The sequence below is a fragment of the Electrophorus electricus genome, chromosome 26, assembly GCF_041902795.1.
Source record: "Electrophorus electricus isolate QZ-2024a chromosome 26, ASM4190279v1, whole genome shotgun sequence".
NCBI classification, from domain to species: domain Eukaryota; kingdom Metazoa; phylum Chordata; class Actinopteri; order Gymnotiformes; family Gymnotidae; genus Electrophorus; species Electrophorus electricus.
This window is the reverse complement of record NC_137522.1, coordinates 2,271,915-2,290,000: the sequence shown is the minus strand read 5'-3', so window position 1 is coordinate 2,290,000 and position 18,086 is coordinate 2,271,915. Positions and strand designations below refer to the sequence as shown.

The window sequence follows — 18,086 nt, the reverse complement described above, 5'->3', positions numbered from 1 at the left end:
CACATTAGTCAAGGGTGGTTGTGAACATATTAATCCAGGGTAATTATGAACACATTAGTCCAGGGCGGTTGTGAACAAATTAGTCCAGGGTAATTATGAAAACATTAGTCCAGGATAATTATGAAAACATTAGTCCTGGGTGGTTATGAACAAAATATTCCAGGGTGGTTATGAACACATTAGTCCATAATGGTTATGAACACATTAGTCCAGGAAGGTTGTGAACAAATTAGTCCAGGGTAATTATGAACACATTAGTCCAGGGTAGTTATGAACACATTAGTCCAGGGTGGTTGTGAACACATTAGTCCAGGGTGGTTGTGAACACATTAGTCCAGGGTGGTTATGAACACATTAATCCAGGGTAATTATGAACACATTAGTCCAGGGAGGTTATGAACACATTAATCCAGGGTAATTATGAACATATTAGTCCAGGGTAGTTGTGAACACATTAGTCCAGGGCGGTTGTGAACACATTAGTATCCATGCGTTAAGGCCAGACCCTGGTCGTGGCTGTGGAATGTTGTGCCCAATGTTTTCACACATTAGAGTCCTTCATATCCCAGATACCGTACACATTTGCTGTACCCATCTTCTGTACTCACCTTCCGTACCCGGATGCTGTAGCTCTCTTCTGTAGCTGTGTGCTGTGCTCTCGTGCCGTACCAGCGTACCCGGGTCCTGTACCTGTGTGCGGTACCTGGCCATTGCTGCAGACCCTGGTCATTCCTGCGCTGGCGCAGGCTAACGTTTCCACCAATGTGACGGTGACTTTGCCTTACTACAGCTGCTGTTCCCTGGAGCATGAGCGTTTATTTTTTGATCAAAAGCAAACACTTCTGTCATACATCCAAAATCCTGGATCTCTCCTCCTGCCTGCCACGTTCCTGACAAATCCGACAACTCCAACAGCTTCGTCCCACAAAGACGCAAAAAAACATCTCAAAACACACGAGCGTGACGACCGGAGAGGAGGTGTGGCCTGGGTGACCCCGCCTCAGGCCGGCATCGCCCCGGGGTCTGCGTATTATGACCTTCCCTTGTCTTCAGTCTCTCACAGATTCCTGCCGCCCGGATAATGAAGGCCGATCTCAAAGCAATTATGCACAGTTAAAGATCTCCTTCTGCTCTCCGCGGCGTCGGGGTCTTCCAGCCAGGGCTGCAGAGGTCATTTCCATTATAACTGATAGCTGGCTTAGTTTAGTCCTACCTGTTTATTCAAAGGGGGCTCAGTGTTTGGTTGGAATTTGCCGTTAATTTAATTCCGGCTGTTTGGGGTTTTTTTTTTGGGGGGGGGGGGGTAATAGATGATGTGTGATGAAGATAATTGGATAAAACACTTTTAATTTGGTTTAATTCTTTCGTAATGAGCATGGGCCGGAATACAGGTTGGGCACAGCCCCAGGGCGATTCGGACGGGCAGAACGCGTCGGGCCATCCTTTCACAACAGCTGTTTCCAACATGAGCTGGGCAAAATTCTGCTTATTGCTCTGAGATAGAGTCAGTATCAAACGTTAAAACGGACGGAAAATGTTGCAGAACACATTGTGGCATATTGATATCGATTGTACAGTTCATTTGAGTCATTCATTTTTTAGGGTTTGCCGGCGAGTTGTTGCCTGGTTCTGTTTCAGAACGGAATTTTTTTTTGTCTAGAGCTTTTTTTTTTTTGCATGTCAAGTAAGTATCTGTGAGTTTTTATCCCACTTAGGTTTGCTATCTCGGGGCGGATTGCAGTGTTGCCGGGAGTTCTGACACTAACATTGATTTTTCTCCTTTCGGAACACTTCGGAGGTGTCTCGCACGGGCAAACGTAGGGCCTAGTAAGACTACAGCTCCAAATCAGATGGACGCAAAGCAGTGCATCTCTCTCCTTCTCTCCCACTTCCTGTTCCTCTACCTCTCTCCCTACATTGCATCTTATTCCTCTCTCCCTCTCTCCCTATTCCCTCTCCTCTCCTCTCCTCTCCTCTCTCCTGAGAGTGGACTAGTCAGAACCACTGGCCCAGGGGGTCATTACATGGACGGATTACCCTTTGGGTCAGAACCACTGGCCCAGGCTGTCATTATGTGGACGGATTACCCTTTGGGTCAGAACCACTGGCCCAGGCTGTCATTATGTGGACGGATTACCCTTTGGGTCAGAACCACTGGCCCACTTTTCTCTCACATGACCGCTTGTCTGCATGTGAGCCCATGCATGTTCCCACTGTCTTTACATGTGCTTGTCGGTGTGTGACCTTGGGTGTGTGTGTGTGTGTGTGTGTGTGTGTGCGTGTGCGCTTGCATGCATGCATGCGTGCATGTCGGTCAGTTTGAATCCTGGAACAGTGGTCTACAGAACCTGTGGTAGCCCTCTGCAGGACAGCTTTGCAGATTATGACGTGAACACTCAGGGTTTTCTCAGGGAACCGCTGCCCAAATGTTTACAGTCACGCTTGGATCCTCCCAGTTCATTCCCTGTTTTAATGAAATGCTCTTTTATGCCTTTAAAAATAGCCAAATTATCACACTCAAAAAGTGACCATCCAGCATGTGCTGAATATTAAATGTATATGTGTTAAATGTATATGTTTTCAGAATTATTTGTTTATGAAAAGATTAAATGTATGAGTTCAGGGAAGGACCCGTGGTACTTAAAGCATATTTTATTATTCAGCTCGCAAACCTGACCACGCAGAGGACTGTCACTGGTTACCAGGCTACGACTGCACATTGACACGAATGTCTTTGATGGTTCCGAATAAAACCAGAAGGGGTTTGTTTATGGTCCTTTGACGTCTCCACGCATTTAAGAAACCTGAGCATCAAAACTAGCAAACAAATATGTGCCAAACAACCCTAACTGCTATGTAAACAAACAAACATACAACACACAAACAGGTTTTTTTGAGCTTTTTCCCCAGCTTCTCGATGAAGCAGGACTCACTTTTGTTTCTTATGTTCTCTTCAGCTTCTGACTCTACGTCTCTATCCAGCCGCTAAACCTATTCGAATGTTTGATTGCTTAGATCTTCTCTGCGAGTTTTTTTTTTTTTTTTTGCTCTTTAAGGTATAACTTGAATACCGAGACCTTTGTGTCTCTGCGGCGTCTCTTGGACGCTTGTGTGTTCTTCTGTCCTCTGTGTCTCCATTCTTCTCCGTTCTTGATCTTCTAGGTCCCCTTACAAAGAAACACTATGATGATTTAGCTGATAATGACGGTGGGGAAGACGAAGGTATTTTTTTTTTTGATGCCGACCTGATATGCATGACAAGGAACCCCCCCCCCCCCCCACCCACCCAAGTTTTTCTTCTTTCTTTTTCTTAAATTTCTTGTCCTTTTTTTTTGAGAGTGAAGATTCTTTGCCTTCCTCAGTTTTTCCTGGATGTGTTTTGTCTTTTTTGCCTGATGTCGCGTCTCCTGTCATTTCAGACATATAATCGCTAACCTTCCATAGATTTTGGCTTGCCTATTTTTGCTTAATTTTCTTTTCATTTTACATGTTACATCCCACCTAAGAAGCAAAGCACCTAATAACCTTTAATACCAAACCCTAACACCTATGTTGCATGACTTAAAATGTCTGTAGTAGAAAATCCAGACTAAAGTTAAAAATCAGATCAAATCCAGCACTTGGCATCCTGTTTAATATCCTATGCAACATGTTGTTATGTTCCTGGAATCCATAATAGTCTCAAATAAATGCTTATTGATTTCATTATTATATGATATTGATCATATATGTATATATTATTGCCCACTTACCAGTCTTTCCTCAACAAGTCCTTACCCTACATATGTAAGTTTAAAATACGTTAAGATCAAATTAATACGTTTGTCGATTTCTGTAAAGCAAATATTTATCATTAAATAATTCTTAAGCAAATTTCTAATAGAAGAAAAATCCTTCTTGTACATGACAGAACACAAACTTGACGTAGTCTGTCTTCTGTATCATCGAGTGAAATAAGTACCAATTAGATCCAGTTAAAACCAAGGAAGGGGCCACTTTGCTTTGATCCGCACATCAAAAGACTCGAGCAGCGTGAGTACACAGTGCGAATCTCTCTGTGTGCTGCAAGCCAACAGCATCAGAAATTCACAGCGCACAAACGAATCCTCAGTAGTGCCTGTCCGGTGTCGCCCGTGACCCTGGCGGGGAGATCTGTAATCTGCGCTCTCCCGGCCTGCTGCTGAAGCCCACAAACTCTCAAATGCAGCATCCATGTCGGCCCAGGACCCAGGACACTGGACGGCTTCCAGGAAGCTCCGACTGCCCCGTCTCTTGGTCTCGCCTCGTCCACACCGGACTCTCGGTGGTTCCACTTTGAGCTGGAATGGCTCCGCACGCTCTGAAGATTCTGGCCCTGATTCTGGCCCTCAAAGCAGGCCTGGGCTGTTGGCGTTTGTGACCAAGCATCGGTGCTATGGAAGCAGAGTGCTTGTGTGCCAGTGCTGGGGCAGGACACCCCAGCTTGGTGAAGGACCTTCATGAGAAGGACACCAGCTTGGTGAAGGACCTTCACGAGAAGGACACCGGCTTGGTGAAGGACCTTCACGAGAAGGACACTGGCTTGGTGAAGGACTTTCACGAGATGGACACCGGCTTGGTGAAGGACCTTCACGAGATGGACACCAGCTTGGTGAAGGACCTTCACGAGAAGGACACCAGCTTGGTGAAGGACCTTCACGAGATGGACACCAGCTTGGTGAAGGACCTTCACGAGATGGACACCAGCTTGGTGAAGGACCTTCACGAGATGGACACCAGCTTGGTGAAGGACCTTCACGAGATGGACACCAGCTTGGTGAAGGACCTTCACGAGAAGGACACCAGCTTGGTGAAGGACCTTCACGAGAAGGACACCGGCTTGGTGAAGGACCTTCACGAGAAGGACACCGGCTTGGTGAAGGACCTTCACGAGAAGGACACCGGCTTGGTGAAGGACCTTCACGAGATGGACACTGGCTTGGTGAAGGATGTTTACGAGAAGCTGAGGAGCCGAACTCCTCCTCTCCGCTGGAGTGCACGGCTCGCGTGATGGGCCTGCATGACTCAATTAAAAGGATTTATGCTGGAACAATGAGAGCCCGGCCTTCAAAAGTAACCCTTTGATCGCTCAGGGTAGCACAGAGAGCTCACATCACACGAGCTGCTCGATTTTGAAAATGCTCCCTGTTTCAGCAGGCAGGAGAAGGAGAAGACCTCCCTTTGATACTAACATTAAGCAGAGAGTGAATGCCACCCTGAGAAACGTTTGTTTACAGTAGACACGAGGATCTGGCTTCAGCAGACCGCCCCATTCCAGGCAGCCTATCACATTTTGGAGGGGAGAATTAGCATATATTAGCATATGCGCAAAGAGATGCAGAACGAACCGGGGTCAGAGGTCAGGGCATGCTCATTGCACACATTTGGTACAGTGTTAGGTAATACCGTCACAGTGCAACTATAGCATTAACTACAGTGTGACATTTAATGTAAGATGATATATATTATGTATTATATATGTAGTATATAATCTACTGCAATGCTGTTCACTCTATAGTTATAAACATTGTTTCTTAGTATGTTAATCTGTAATTATTGACAATAATATTGTTGCAGTTATTGTAGCCTTTGCATTATTATTCCGTGCGCTGGTTGTCGGGGCGTGTCTCCGTGCCGTGTGCTGGCTGTCGGGGGCCCGTATCCGGGCTGTGCGTCTCTCTGCACTGTTGTGGATCCAGCCGCTCTGGACAGAGTTAATGAATTCCTCACCGTGTATGGAAGATGTGCCGACTGGGTTACGTGACTTCCAGAAAGAAAAGCGGGAAACCACAGAGGAGATGAGCCATCGCCTGCTGCTACCGTTATTCCCATAAATCAGCTCACAGGCAGAGTGTGTGTGGGACTGCACACACTCACCAGCTCATGTGCGTGTATATTACATGATAATGCACTAAACCTGGTTTGCCTGCAGTGTACACAGAGTTTGGTGAAAGGGTAGAAAAAATTAGTTTGACAAGGAAAGGATAACATATGGAAAATTTGTTTGCCATGGAAAGGAAAACATAAAATTCCCACCCTCCAAACTCCCCAAAAACAAACAAACAAACAAAATATGGAGTGGGAATAACCAGGAGCTCCGTGTCTTCCTGCCAAGAGAAAACATTTTGGAAATAATTGCTTTTTCCCCATTTGTTCATCACTTTGTTACAAGATGTCCCTGAAGTGTATCTCTGAACACCAAACTTCCATAAATGATCACGTCTGTGTGGACGCTGCTTTGTGATTCACACAGCATCTCCATGTGGACTGACACCGTTCACCCAGACTGGCTCCATTGGCTCAAGCAGGGTTAACACAAGATCTGTTCTGATTCTGCATTCTGATTGTGGCAGTCAAAGGTGTTTTTAAACGTAGCCTAAACAAACAACACAGAAAGGTCCTGTCAGAGGTGCCTATGATGTCATTACTCTAATTTATGATAAGACTATGAACCCTTTATTGCTACAGAAATGAAAAGGTCAGTGAACATGTTCAGTACTTCCTGATGAAAGGGCAGGAATAAAATACACTAAAAAAAAAAACGTGATTTCTGACATCACCAGGAACATGACATATTTGTTGCTTAGGAAATTAAGCATCTAATATCAAAACCTGAAATTGAACCTCTAAATATTAAACCCAGTTTAGCAGATTAGACGAAAAAGTGCCAGCCTTAATGCTGATATCATCTCAAACAGTCCGTTCTGATTGGTCATTTCATTCTTCCTCCTTCTTTCTCCAGACATCCGTGAAAGTGGGAGTCCCAAGCCAGTGATGGTGTTTATCCATGGAGGCTCTTACATGGAGGGAACGGGGAATATGTTCGATGGCAGCATCTTGGCCAGTTATGGCAATGTCATCGTCATAACCCTCAACTATCGGCTGGGTGTCCTCGGTAAGTGTCCACGTCTTGTGTCGGTTAGACCCTAAAGGGCACTTCAGAAGTTTTCACAAAGTCTCAGAGTGGAACTGAAGTGTCTGGCTTTGGTCCTTCAGCAAGAATGTTTTGTCATTAGTGTTTCACTGAACTCGGGCACTTCGGCATCCTGGGAGGTGAAAGGATGTTCTCCAGCTCTCTCTCCAGCGGCCCAGAAACCGTCCAGAACGTCCAGAGGAGACGCAGGGCTAGCTGCTCACGCGCTCATCTGATAGTAAATGACCTTCAGAGCCCAGCTGACGCAAAGCGGCCAGGGTTTGTGCTCCCAGCCTCACTCAGATGTGCGTCTCTGATGCTCAGCGTAGTTATTCACGGAATGCCAGCTGATCGTTAGTAATGGAGGGAAAAACAGAGTGCACTCGATCGTCAGGTCCGTATGTCTATGTGCCCTCTACTGCTTTGGGTTTTGTCCTCGAGATGGAGGGCAAGCGCAGGTTTTTGTGCCATTGCGAGGGCACGTGGATGACGTGAGGGGATTTTCCCAGCGCCCGAGATGAGCGTCCAGGTAAGTGTAACGTTTTAGTAACTTTCTGCAGCTGGTTCTTGCTTAGACGCTTCACGCTGAATTAAAAGGACAAAATAATGGGAATAAGAACTGTTTGGTTTCTCGGGAGACTGAAAACACACGTTTGGTGCGTTTCTCTGTGCCGCTGGAAAGCCAGTGAACTAATGTGTGATCATTTCCTTTTCTCCATGAGGCCACTCTGTTCTTCCTGAAATTGCCAACAGTGACCTTCGATCTGTTTATTTGAGTAATTATTTCTTTATGTACGTCGGACGCTGAGATTTTAAACGAGGTGAAATGACTACACATTCTTGCTGTTTTCAGCACAATCACTTAACACACCTGGGCACTAGTGATCCACAGAGCAGCTCAGCTGGGATACACTCATATCTTTATGACTCAGACATGGCCCTTGCAGTTTTTGCTGAGTGCATCTTAAACATGGTGAGTAGCGTAGCCAAAAACCGCACTCGCGTGAGAGAACTGTTACTTTAAAATAATGTTTACTCAAGTAATAAAAGTAGTCATTTAAATTATTACCTAAGTGGAAGGGCTGCTTATTTAAATATTCAAAATTGAACTGCAAAATCACGGCCTGATTTGGCAGCAGGCAGAAACACCAAAGATAATATGTCCAAAGCTACCTTGTTGCTGCTGTCTTCAGAGTATCTACACTCTCCTCATTTAAGGTACTTTTAATTAAGTAAATAACTACATTTAAATAAGTAAATAACACTACGTAAATAACGACTGATGTTACTGGATGTGAATATGATGCTAATTGACTCTATAATCTGGAATTTAGCCCAAGCCAGTTCAAATCCAATTGTTTCTTGAGACTAGAATGTGGCCAAAGTAGCTAGACAGACATTTTACCTTCCTGATATTTACTTCGCAACTGAGCGGTGCGTTACTGAGACCGGCTAGCTGGCTGGTTAGCTAAAGAACTTCACGTGGTCAAAATTAATATCAATGTTTAAAATCTTTTTTTTTTTTTTCTGTAGCTTGTAGGTTGTTTTAATGCATAACTTGCTTGCCATTGTATTTCTATCAAAATATGATATCGTTGGATTACGGGACTTTTATATTAATAACGTGCATTGGGGAAGTGACCCGATTTTATGTGCAGATATGCGAGTCATAAAGAAAAAGGGGTTGAGCTGCTTTTCATGATGCATGTTGGCGATCTCTCTCACTTCCTGTTCGTTATGTCACTGGACTTTCTGTTATCCAGTGGACTTTATGATATTACTGAAGCCAAGTGCTGCCACTCAGTGGTCTGATTTAGGGGTCCCAGTTACCCCCCACACTTCAACAGTCCAGGTGCCAACTCCCGGAAGGGAACGAAACGTTTGTGTTGAATTAAAATGATTTTAAAATGCCACAGGAGGAGTGTAAATTAATGTTGTGGAACAAAAGCACATTTTTCGACCTTGCAAATTTACTCAAGTACAAATTTAATGTTAGAGATCCTGATTTAAAACCGTTCTTAAGAGTACACTTTGTTCAAAAGCGTTCCCGTAAATGTAAATGTTACTTGTAAATGTGATGGAGTGTTGTAGGTTTCGCTAGACGTTGTTTTCTTCTAGTGGTGTTTGGGTGTGTTGCCATAATGCTGTTTGATGTTTGGAGTGGTGTGTGGTGTTTGCTAGTCCGTAGTCTTAATGCGTGTCTGCACGCCTGTCTGCCTGTGCATTGTTGTCAGTGGTTGTTTTAGATATATGGGGTAAGTCACATTCATGTTTTCCAAATATCCTCCAATCCTGATCGATAAATCGAAGTGGTTCGAAGTGTCTGGCCACATAACAGAGGGTCTGTGGGCTCTGGAGAGCAATTAAACCACTAGTCAAAGCTGGCATGCAGTGGCATACAGTGTGGCATACAGTGTGGCATACAGTGTGGCATACAGTGTGGCATACAATGTGGCATACAGTGTGACATACAGTGGCATACAGTGTGGCATACAATGTGGCATACAGTGTGACATACAGTGTGGCATACAGTGTGACATACAGTGTGGCATACAATGAGACATACAGTGTGACATACAGTGTGACATACAGTGGCATACAGTGTGACATACAGTGTGGCATACAGTGGCATACAGTGTGGCATACAGTGTGGCATACAGTGTGACATACAGTGTGACATACAGTGTGGCACACAGTGTGGCATACAATGAGACATACAGTGTGACATACAGTGTGACATACAGTGGCATACAGTGTGGCATACAGTGTTGCATACAGTGTGACATACAGTATAGCATACAGTGTGACATATAGTATAGCAAACAGTGTGACATACAGTGGCATACAGTGTGGCATACAGTGTGGCATACAGTGGCATACAGTGTGACATACAGTGTGACATACAGTGTGACATACAGTGGCATACAGTGTGGCATACAGTGTGGCATACAGTGTGACATACAGTGTGGCATATAGTCTGACATACAGTGGCATACAGTGTGACATACAGTGTGACATACAGTGTGACATACAGTGTGGCATACAGTGTGGCAACACCGTCGTCCCCCCGTACCTCTTCAGGAGTCCACGCTGAAAGTCCCTGTAGATGCCCATCTGAGTGGAAGACATTATGTGAATCCCACCTGCTCTCACGGGTGACCATCTCCAAGAAAATCCCAAAAGAGCGGAGCTTACCTTTCCGTTGACAGGGCCCGGGACGGGGGTGCCCTTGTCCGAGGGTGACGGACGTGCTCGCGGCCGAGGTGCTAGGCGTGTGTCAGCAGCAGGGATGGTGGCGCTCACCTCGGGGTGGCCGAGTGCCGCGTCCAGGTGTAGCCAGTGCGGCTCTAATTGTGTCTGAGTTGCGTTTTTCTTGCTGCTGTGTTGTCTCCTTTTGTTTAGTCGCTTTTCAAATCTTCTCCACTGGCTTTTGTTCTCTGTGAAATAATTTGTTTTGGTGTTTTTTTGTAATCAGTCCAGGTGGTCATACACTCTGGATTATTTTTCATGCTTATTAATTTCTTCTCCCTCAAAACGAATACCCCAGACAGTTGGTTTCATTAATCCTTCACTGCTCATTCTCTATCAATCTATCTGTCTAACTCTTTCTCCCGCTTTCTTTCTCTCTTCCCTAAGGCTGGAACAGGTTTCCCTGTATCCCTCTCTCTCTCTCTCTCTCTCTCTCTCTCTCTCTCTCTCTCTCTCTCTCTCTCTCTCCCACTCTCTCTCCTCTTAAGGGGGGGGGGGTGCCATGGGTCTTTGGAGCATCATGGGAAATGCCTGACCCTGTTGTCTATGCACTGTAGCAGTGATGCTCCTTTCAGGGTGTTTAATCTTTTAACAGCAGTTTAACTGCACCTCTGGATCTCTTGTGATCTTTTTTCCTTAGCTGCTAGAAGGCTTCGTATTAATAAATGCATTTTTAAAATAAAAGTCAAATATGTTCGGTTTTTCAAGGTAATACAGTGTACACAGGTTAATCTCCACCAGTCGTGTACCGCATCTGCCGTAACCACCAACCGTACGTGCAACGCGTTCCATTTTATTAAGTGTCAGTTCCTTAGCTCGAGCTGTGTGTGAAGGGCTGTGTGAAGATTTAAGTGAGCACTGCAGTGTAAGGCCAGGCTGACTGTAGCCGTAACGGGCAGGGGGCAGGATGAGCTCCTGGGTCCGAGGGCCGCCTGCCCCCAGAAAGGATGCTCTCTCGGCACCGCTATCTGAGAAGATTAGCCTCGCCTGTCCATCTGTGCCCACACTTCTCTGCCTCCTCTCCTCCACCCTCGCGCCGTGAACACCCCCTCCGTCCCTGGGCCTCAGATCTCTGGCGCAGCTCTGGAGTCGCAGGCACCAGCGTCCTCTGTCTGTATTGGCTGCAAGGTTTGATTAAGGATCGTCACCGTGGTCAAAAATGGCAGAGGAGTCCAAGTGTGTGGGTGAGTTCCCTTCTGTGTGTCACACATAAGTGTCGAGATCTCAGGCCTTCTTTCATCGCTGGCTGAGTCTGTCACGCGGCTCCACTCTCCTGTCTGCGGGACTACTGTAAGTAATGGCTTTATTAAGGAGTCCCTTATCTGATTTGGGAGGGTGAAGGAAAGTACCCGTAAGGTTCCTGTATCGGGACCCTGGATGGGAAATTGCACTGGAAGTCGTGTTTCATGTGCAGGTTGGGTAATTTATGGCCCTGAGCCTGCAGGAGTTATCTCTGAGCTGGGGGCTTCCTGTCACGATGACCATCCTTAGTCCTGGCCATGCTGATGCATCCATTTTACCCGCCGACAGCAGCTGCAGTGAGGGGATGGGAGCGGGGGTGTGGGTACCAGCAGATGGATGGATACACATTGAGGCATCTATCTCTGCCATGAAACCAGGGATTAGACTTGCCCAGCTCCTGGGCATCGCCGTGGAGACCAACTGCCATTGTGGATGATCTAGGTACTTACCCGGATTCACACTGCGATGTTGCTTCTGCCTGGGGAAAACAGATGGATATGTTTAACACCTTAGAAATGAACTGCACGAGAGGCTCAAAGCCGGAGCACGTGAGGGACAGCGAGACAGCGGCAGGAAGCGCTCTGAAAGGGGAAACATTTTTCTGCTTTTGTGGATTTATTTACTTTAGAATCTCCACGCTGGTCTTGGCAGAAGGATTTGAATCAGCCATCTTGAGTGATTGGTTTTCACACTGATGAAAACAGAGATGACCTTCTCTGGCACTGTAGGACATCGGTGCCCATTACCCAGTCGTGTGCCAACTTGCTGCTCCTTTGAATTCCACCTCCCACTGGGAGCCGGGTGCCCTTCACCAGGGCTGATCTGCACTTTCGGCCCCTGCCATCCCCCCGGCTCGGCGAGCGACGACAAACAGCTATGACGTTTAATCACGTGTGGCAGCTTCCTCCTCTGCGTGAGGGTAACGTCCACGAACATGCAGACGTTGAAGACCCGAGCACTGTCCCTGAGTGTAAGAAGAAATGCACCCTTCATATGTCCTATCAGAGTCCCTCAGGGTTGAGGCCTTTCATAGCCTGTCCAGTCTGAAAGTGGGAGATGACTAAAATAATCTTTTAGTGCTTGCAAGGGGCCCGAGCTCCAGGATACTAGCGCGTGGCTCGAGACCCTCCCATTGTGGAGAACCTGTAAACACACACTCCGGTGTGGGGAGAGAGTGATCCAGCTACGATAGAGCAAGCATCCTGAGTTTCCCGGCCTACAAAAACTTAGCATGTGTGATTACTGAAGGGTCCGATTAACGGATGCCACAAAACCTTGAAGCTATTCATCACAAACCTTCTAACTTCAAACCTTCTAACTATAAAACCTTATAACTATAAAACATTATAACTTCAAACATTCTAACTATAAAACTTTATAACTTCAAACCTTCTAACTTGTCTCAATCCTTCACTTCGGTTCATTTATTGTTCTGCAGCAGATCCACAGCTGTAAATTGTCCACCACTGTAGTTAATCATGTTGCTCTGAGCAGATACAAATACAGATTTATAACTCTGGTCAGCAGCTTGGAGCTGTTGGCTGCTGGACATTTGGTTTATCTTGCTGGACCAACACCAGTGGACTCTGTGCTGTGTAGTTTCAAGGGCAGATTCTGCGTTTTAGTGTAAAACTGTTATGTAATATTTAATTCTAAATATTGATCATACTTTAATTTTTTTTTTTTTCTAATTCTTGTCTCGAATCCAACCCTGCTCAGATTCAGTTCAGTTCAGTTCATATTCAGATTCAGATTCAGTTTCTGAATCAGTTCAGTTCAGATTCAGTTCAGTTTACTTGCACTATTTCCACTGTTTGTCACTGTTTTAACTTTACGGTCTTGTAAGTCTTTCATTTTTGTCTGGAGTGTATGTCGACCAGGGCGGAGTCTTATACTACTGGTATAATACCAAAGTTGAGTCAAGTCGGATAATTGCGTAGTGTCCCATCCTCTGTGTTTGCAGAGAACATTACGAGGACATGCCTTGATTTGCATTTTGAAATTACTGCCCAATCATATTGCATCCTTCTGCATTTAGTTACATGAATCATCATTAATAGGTACATTTAATCATGGATATTAATCTCTCCAATTAGAGCTTGTTTTCCCGCTCTCAGATGGTGAGACGAAACGCTGCCACAGTTGTAGGGATTTATAATGCTCCTCCCTTCTTCACATCACTAGAATGGCTTTTCTTTTCATTTCTTTTGTCTCCTAATTTGTTCTCTTTCTGTACAAGTTCCTCACCATCAACAGGGCAGCCTGGAATAAATCGGATGAATGTTCTGTGGTGGCTGCTCCTCTTATCCGGGAGCGTTTGGCCTGCCAGTGCAGCGCAGACTGGTGATCTGGGAGCTGTGCCCCTGTGGATCATGTTTGAGATGCACTTAATGACAGAGGTCATCAGTATGGAAGCGGTTGGTGCGGGTTAGCCTTGTCCCCTTATGCAGGCTGGCCGTGCCCAGCAATGGCATAGCAATCTCAACAGCAGCTTAGACTGTGTGTGTGTGTGTGTGTGTGTGTGTGTGTGTCTCATGGGGGGCCACTGGAACAGTAGGAGCCATTTTCACGCACTGGGCTTCGAGCTCCAGGAACAGCCCTGCTCATATAGTGACCACAAAAGAGGAACAGCTCTGCTCGTATAGTGACCACAAAAGAGGAACAGCTCTGCTCGTATAGTGACCACAAAAGAGGAACAACCCTGCTCGTATAGTGACCACAAAAGAGGAACAGCTCTGCTCGTATAGTGACCAGAAAAGAGGAACAACCCTGCTCGTATAGTGACCAGAAAAGACGAACAGCCCTGCTCGTATAGTGACCAGAAAAGACGAACAGCCCTGCTTGTATAGTGACCAGAAAAGACAAACAGCCCTGCACGTATAGTGACCACAAAAGACGAACAACCCTGCTCGTATAGTGACCACAAAAGATGAACAACCCTGCTCGTATAGTGACCAGAAAAGACAAACAGCCCTGCTCGTATAATGACTAGAAAAGACAAACAGTCCTGCATGTATAGTGACCACAAAAGAGGAACAGCCCTGCTCGTATAGTGACCACAAAAGAGGAACAGCCCTGCTCGTTTAGTGACCAGAAAGAGAAACAGCCCTGCACGTATAGTGACCACAAAAGAGGAACAGCCCTGCTCGTATAGTGACCAGAAAAGACGAACAGCCCTGCTTGTATAGTGACCACAAAAGAGGAACAGCCCTGCTCGTTTAGTGACCAGAAAGAGGAACAGTCCTGCTCGTATAGTGACCACAAAAGAGGAACAGCCCTGCTCATATAGTGACCAGAAAAGGCAAACAGCCCTGCTCGTATAGTGACCACAAAAGAGGAACAGCCCTGCACGTATAGTGACCAGAAAAGACGAACAGCCCTGCACGTATAGTGACCAGAAAAGACAAACAGCCCTGCTCGTATAGTGACCACAAAAGAGGAACAGCCCTGCACGTATAGTGACCAGAAAAGACGAACAGCCCTGCTTGTATAGTGACCACAAAAGAGGAACAGCCCTGCTCGTTTAGTGACCAGAAAGAGGAACAGTCCTGCTCGTATAGTGACCACAAAAGAGGAACAGCCCTGCTCATATAGTGACCAGAAAAGGCAAACAGCCCTGCTCGTATAGTGACCACAAAAGAGGAACAGCCCTGCACGTATAGTGACCAGAAAAGACGAACAGCCCTGCACGTATAGTGACCAGAAAAGACAAACAGCCCTGCTCATATAGTGACCACAAAAGAGGAACAGCCCTGCACGTATAGTGACCACAAAAGAGGAACAGCCCTACTCGTATAGCGACCACAAAAGAGGAACAGCCCTACTCGTATAGCGACCACAAAAGAGGAACAGCCCTACTCGTATAGCGACCACAAAAGAGGAACAGCCCTGCATGTATAGTGACCAGAAAAGAGGAACAGCCCTGCTCGTATATTGACCAGAAAAGATAAACAGCCCTGCTCGTATAGTGACCAGAAAAGATAAACAGCCCTGCTCGTATATTGACCAGAAAAGATAAACAGCCCTGCTCGTATATTGACCAGAAAAGATAAACAGCCCTGCACGTGTTGTGCCTTCTAGAATCACATACTCGTGCATGTGCCAACTGTTCCTTTTAACTGGGAAGTAAGAGAGACTTGATCACGTGGCCATGGAAACCAAGCTCATCTGCATAAAATAAACGTATAATTTGTGTCCTGATGTCGTTCTGTTGTTCTGTCAGCTTTTCCCTACTGTTGTATATCCCATAATACTCTCGCAGTGGGTGGAAGAAGCACATGGCTGCCCAACTGTCTGAAGTGTTCACTCAGTGGGAGCATTGCGTTATCAGAGCCGTAACGAGAGGCCATTGCGTTGTAGCATCAGAGCTGTAATGAGTGGCCATTGCGTTGTAGTATCATAGCTGTAACGAGAGGCCATTGCGTTGTAGCATCAGAGCTGTAATGAGTGGCCATTGCGTTGTAGTATCATAGCTATAACGAGAGGCCATTGCGTTGTAGTATCAGAGCTGTAATGAGTGGCCATTGCATTGTAGTATCAGAGGCCAGTCCAGCAGCCTGACACACTTCATACCAGAAGGTGAAGAAGAGTCATGAGATCACTGTGTATGGGAGCAGAGTCTGATCAGGTAAGCCGTGCACAAAGAGAAACCTGGTCCCCAGAACACCGTGCACAGAGGACCCAAGAGCCTCAACTAGGCCATGGAATTATACCACGATCCATGGAACACACACACACACACACACACACACACACACACTCACACACACGTGCGCACATACAAGAGAGACTCCGCTTTATGGGTGATGGTTTGTTTTGGCAGTGTTTTAGAGCTCATTAATTGTTCTGAATGAAAAACATGAAGTCAGAGGATGTTCTTCTGGTTCTGCAAGGTTGAGCTGAGTAAAGAGATTAATGACATGGAATGAGTATTACGGACTGAGCTTCAGTGCTCGCGTAGCAAGGCGTGATGGTTGAAGGTCTGGGTTTATGGTGTCATAAACCTGCTGGAATGGGTTGTTATCAGGACTGCCGCTAGCTCTTCTGGGTTCTGGAGCATGTTATTGACGTTATTTTCAAAAAAACTAGGTGATATTAATTTACTGTTTCTCAGTGTTTTTTTTTTCTTTACTAATCTCAAGAGTTTGCCAAACTGTTCAAAGAAGAATGTAAGAGATTTAATAGCATGTAGGAGTCATGTGCTGTCACGTAGAATCTGGTGGGGCAGAATTTCATAATCCATTAGTCACTAAAATGTGGTTATTATTGTTCTGTTATGATTCTGTTCTGTGCTGTGATAGATGTGCAGTAACTCGCTGATACTCCTGTGCTGCAATACTACTACTATACTACAATACTACTATACTATTCTACTATACCTTTACTACTACTGTACCTATACTACTACTATACTACTATACAGCACCTCACTGATACTACTATACTACTACTATACAGTTCTTCACTGTTACTACTATACTACTATACAGTATCTGACTGGTACTACTGTACTACAATAATACTACTATACAGCACCTCACTGATACTACTTTACTACCATACTGCAATACTGCTACTATACTTTTATTATACTACTCTACTTGACCTCACTGTTCCTATTATACTACTATACTGGACCTCACCGTTACTACTATACTACTATACAGGGCCTCACTGTTACTACTACTGTAGTAGCTGTAGACATGAGAACTCACTGTCTGCTCACTGTCTGCCTTCTGCTTGCTCAGTTAGTGGCCAGTGACAGTATATGGAGCATGGTGTAGTCACAGAGGTTAGATCCCTGCAGTTTCCCGTGGGCTGAAATTCAAAGATTGTGATGTTTGATGTGTTTTTTTTAACATCATGTTCCTTTTCTCTGTATCCCCCAGCTGTGCAGTGGGGGTTGTGGGATTTTCACCCACACAGATCACAGAAATAAACTGCTGTATTGCATTGTTGTATTGTACACTGTAATAACTCACCAGCACATGGTAATGACACTGTAATAAAACATAGCGCATGGTAATCACACTGTAATAACACACAGCGCAGGGTAATCACACTGTAATAACACACAGCGCAGGGTAATCACACTGTAATAACACACAGCGCAGGGTAATCACACTGTAATAACACACAGCGTGTTCCAGTAGTCTTGGGTGCGTGGAGTGGCAGGTATTTCTGCACTCAGATTCCCATGATTCATATATTTTACACCCTCCAAATGCCAGTCTGTGTTAATCACTGTAATCCAATTACACGCAACTTTACCGTATGTCTGTGCTTAATGTCATGAGGCAAATCCTCCTGTGGAAAGTGGGGCCGAGTTAAATGGCTGTTATCCGCGCGAGGCTTGTAAGTCATCCGTTCACCTAAACCGCAAGCTTTAAGCGTGGGACTCATTTCACTCCTCCTCGTTCCTCTGACAGCATCAGCAGCTCGTGGTCCATACTGTGGGGAAACCGTCCGATTGACCGAAAACGGTTGAGCCCCGCCCCCTCTTAAGGTAACCACAGGGGCGTGCTCTGTTCTGACACACACGGCCTCTCGGGGAAGAGCCCTGATTTAGGAAACACCCAGAGCCAAACCCTGACGCAGCTGCACACGTGGTTTACTCTCCCTAAACTTCATAAAAAAAAAAAAAAAAAGGTATTTCCTGATCGTG

The 18,086-nt window shown here is 45.6% G+C and overlaps 1 protein-coding gene across 7 annotated transcripts in view; it reads left to right on the top strand.

The window, feature by feature from the left end:
- The window catches only part of nlgn1 (neuroligin 1), a 185,962-nt gene that overhangs the window by 87,394 nt on the left and 80,482 nt on the right, over positions 1 to 18,086 (top strand). For 5 of the 7 annotated variants that reach the window (XM_081708240.1, XM_081708242.1, XM_081708238.1 and 2 more), the window contains 2 exons: positions 3,163 to 3,222; positions 6,761 to 6,913. In XM_081708240.1, coding sequence (XP_081564366.1) covers positions 3,163 to 3,222; positions 6,761 to 6,913 — 213 coding nt within the window. The remainder of the gene's footprint in view (positions 1 to 3,162; positions 3,223 to 6,760; positions 6,914 to 18,086) is intronic. The other 2 variants (XM_026997148.3, XM_081708243.1) reach the window with 1 other exon arrangement.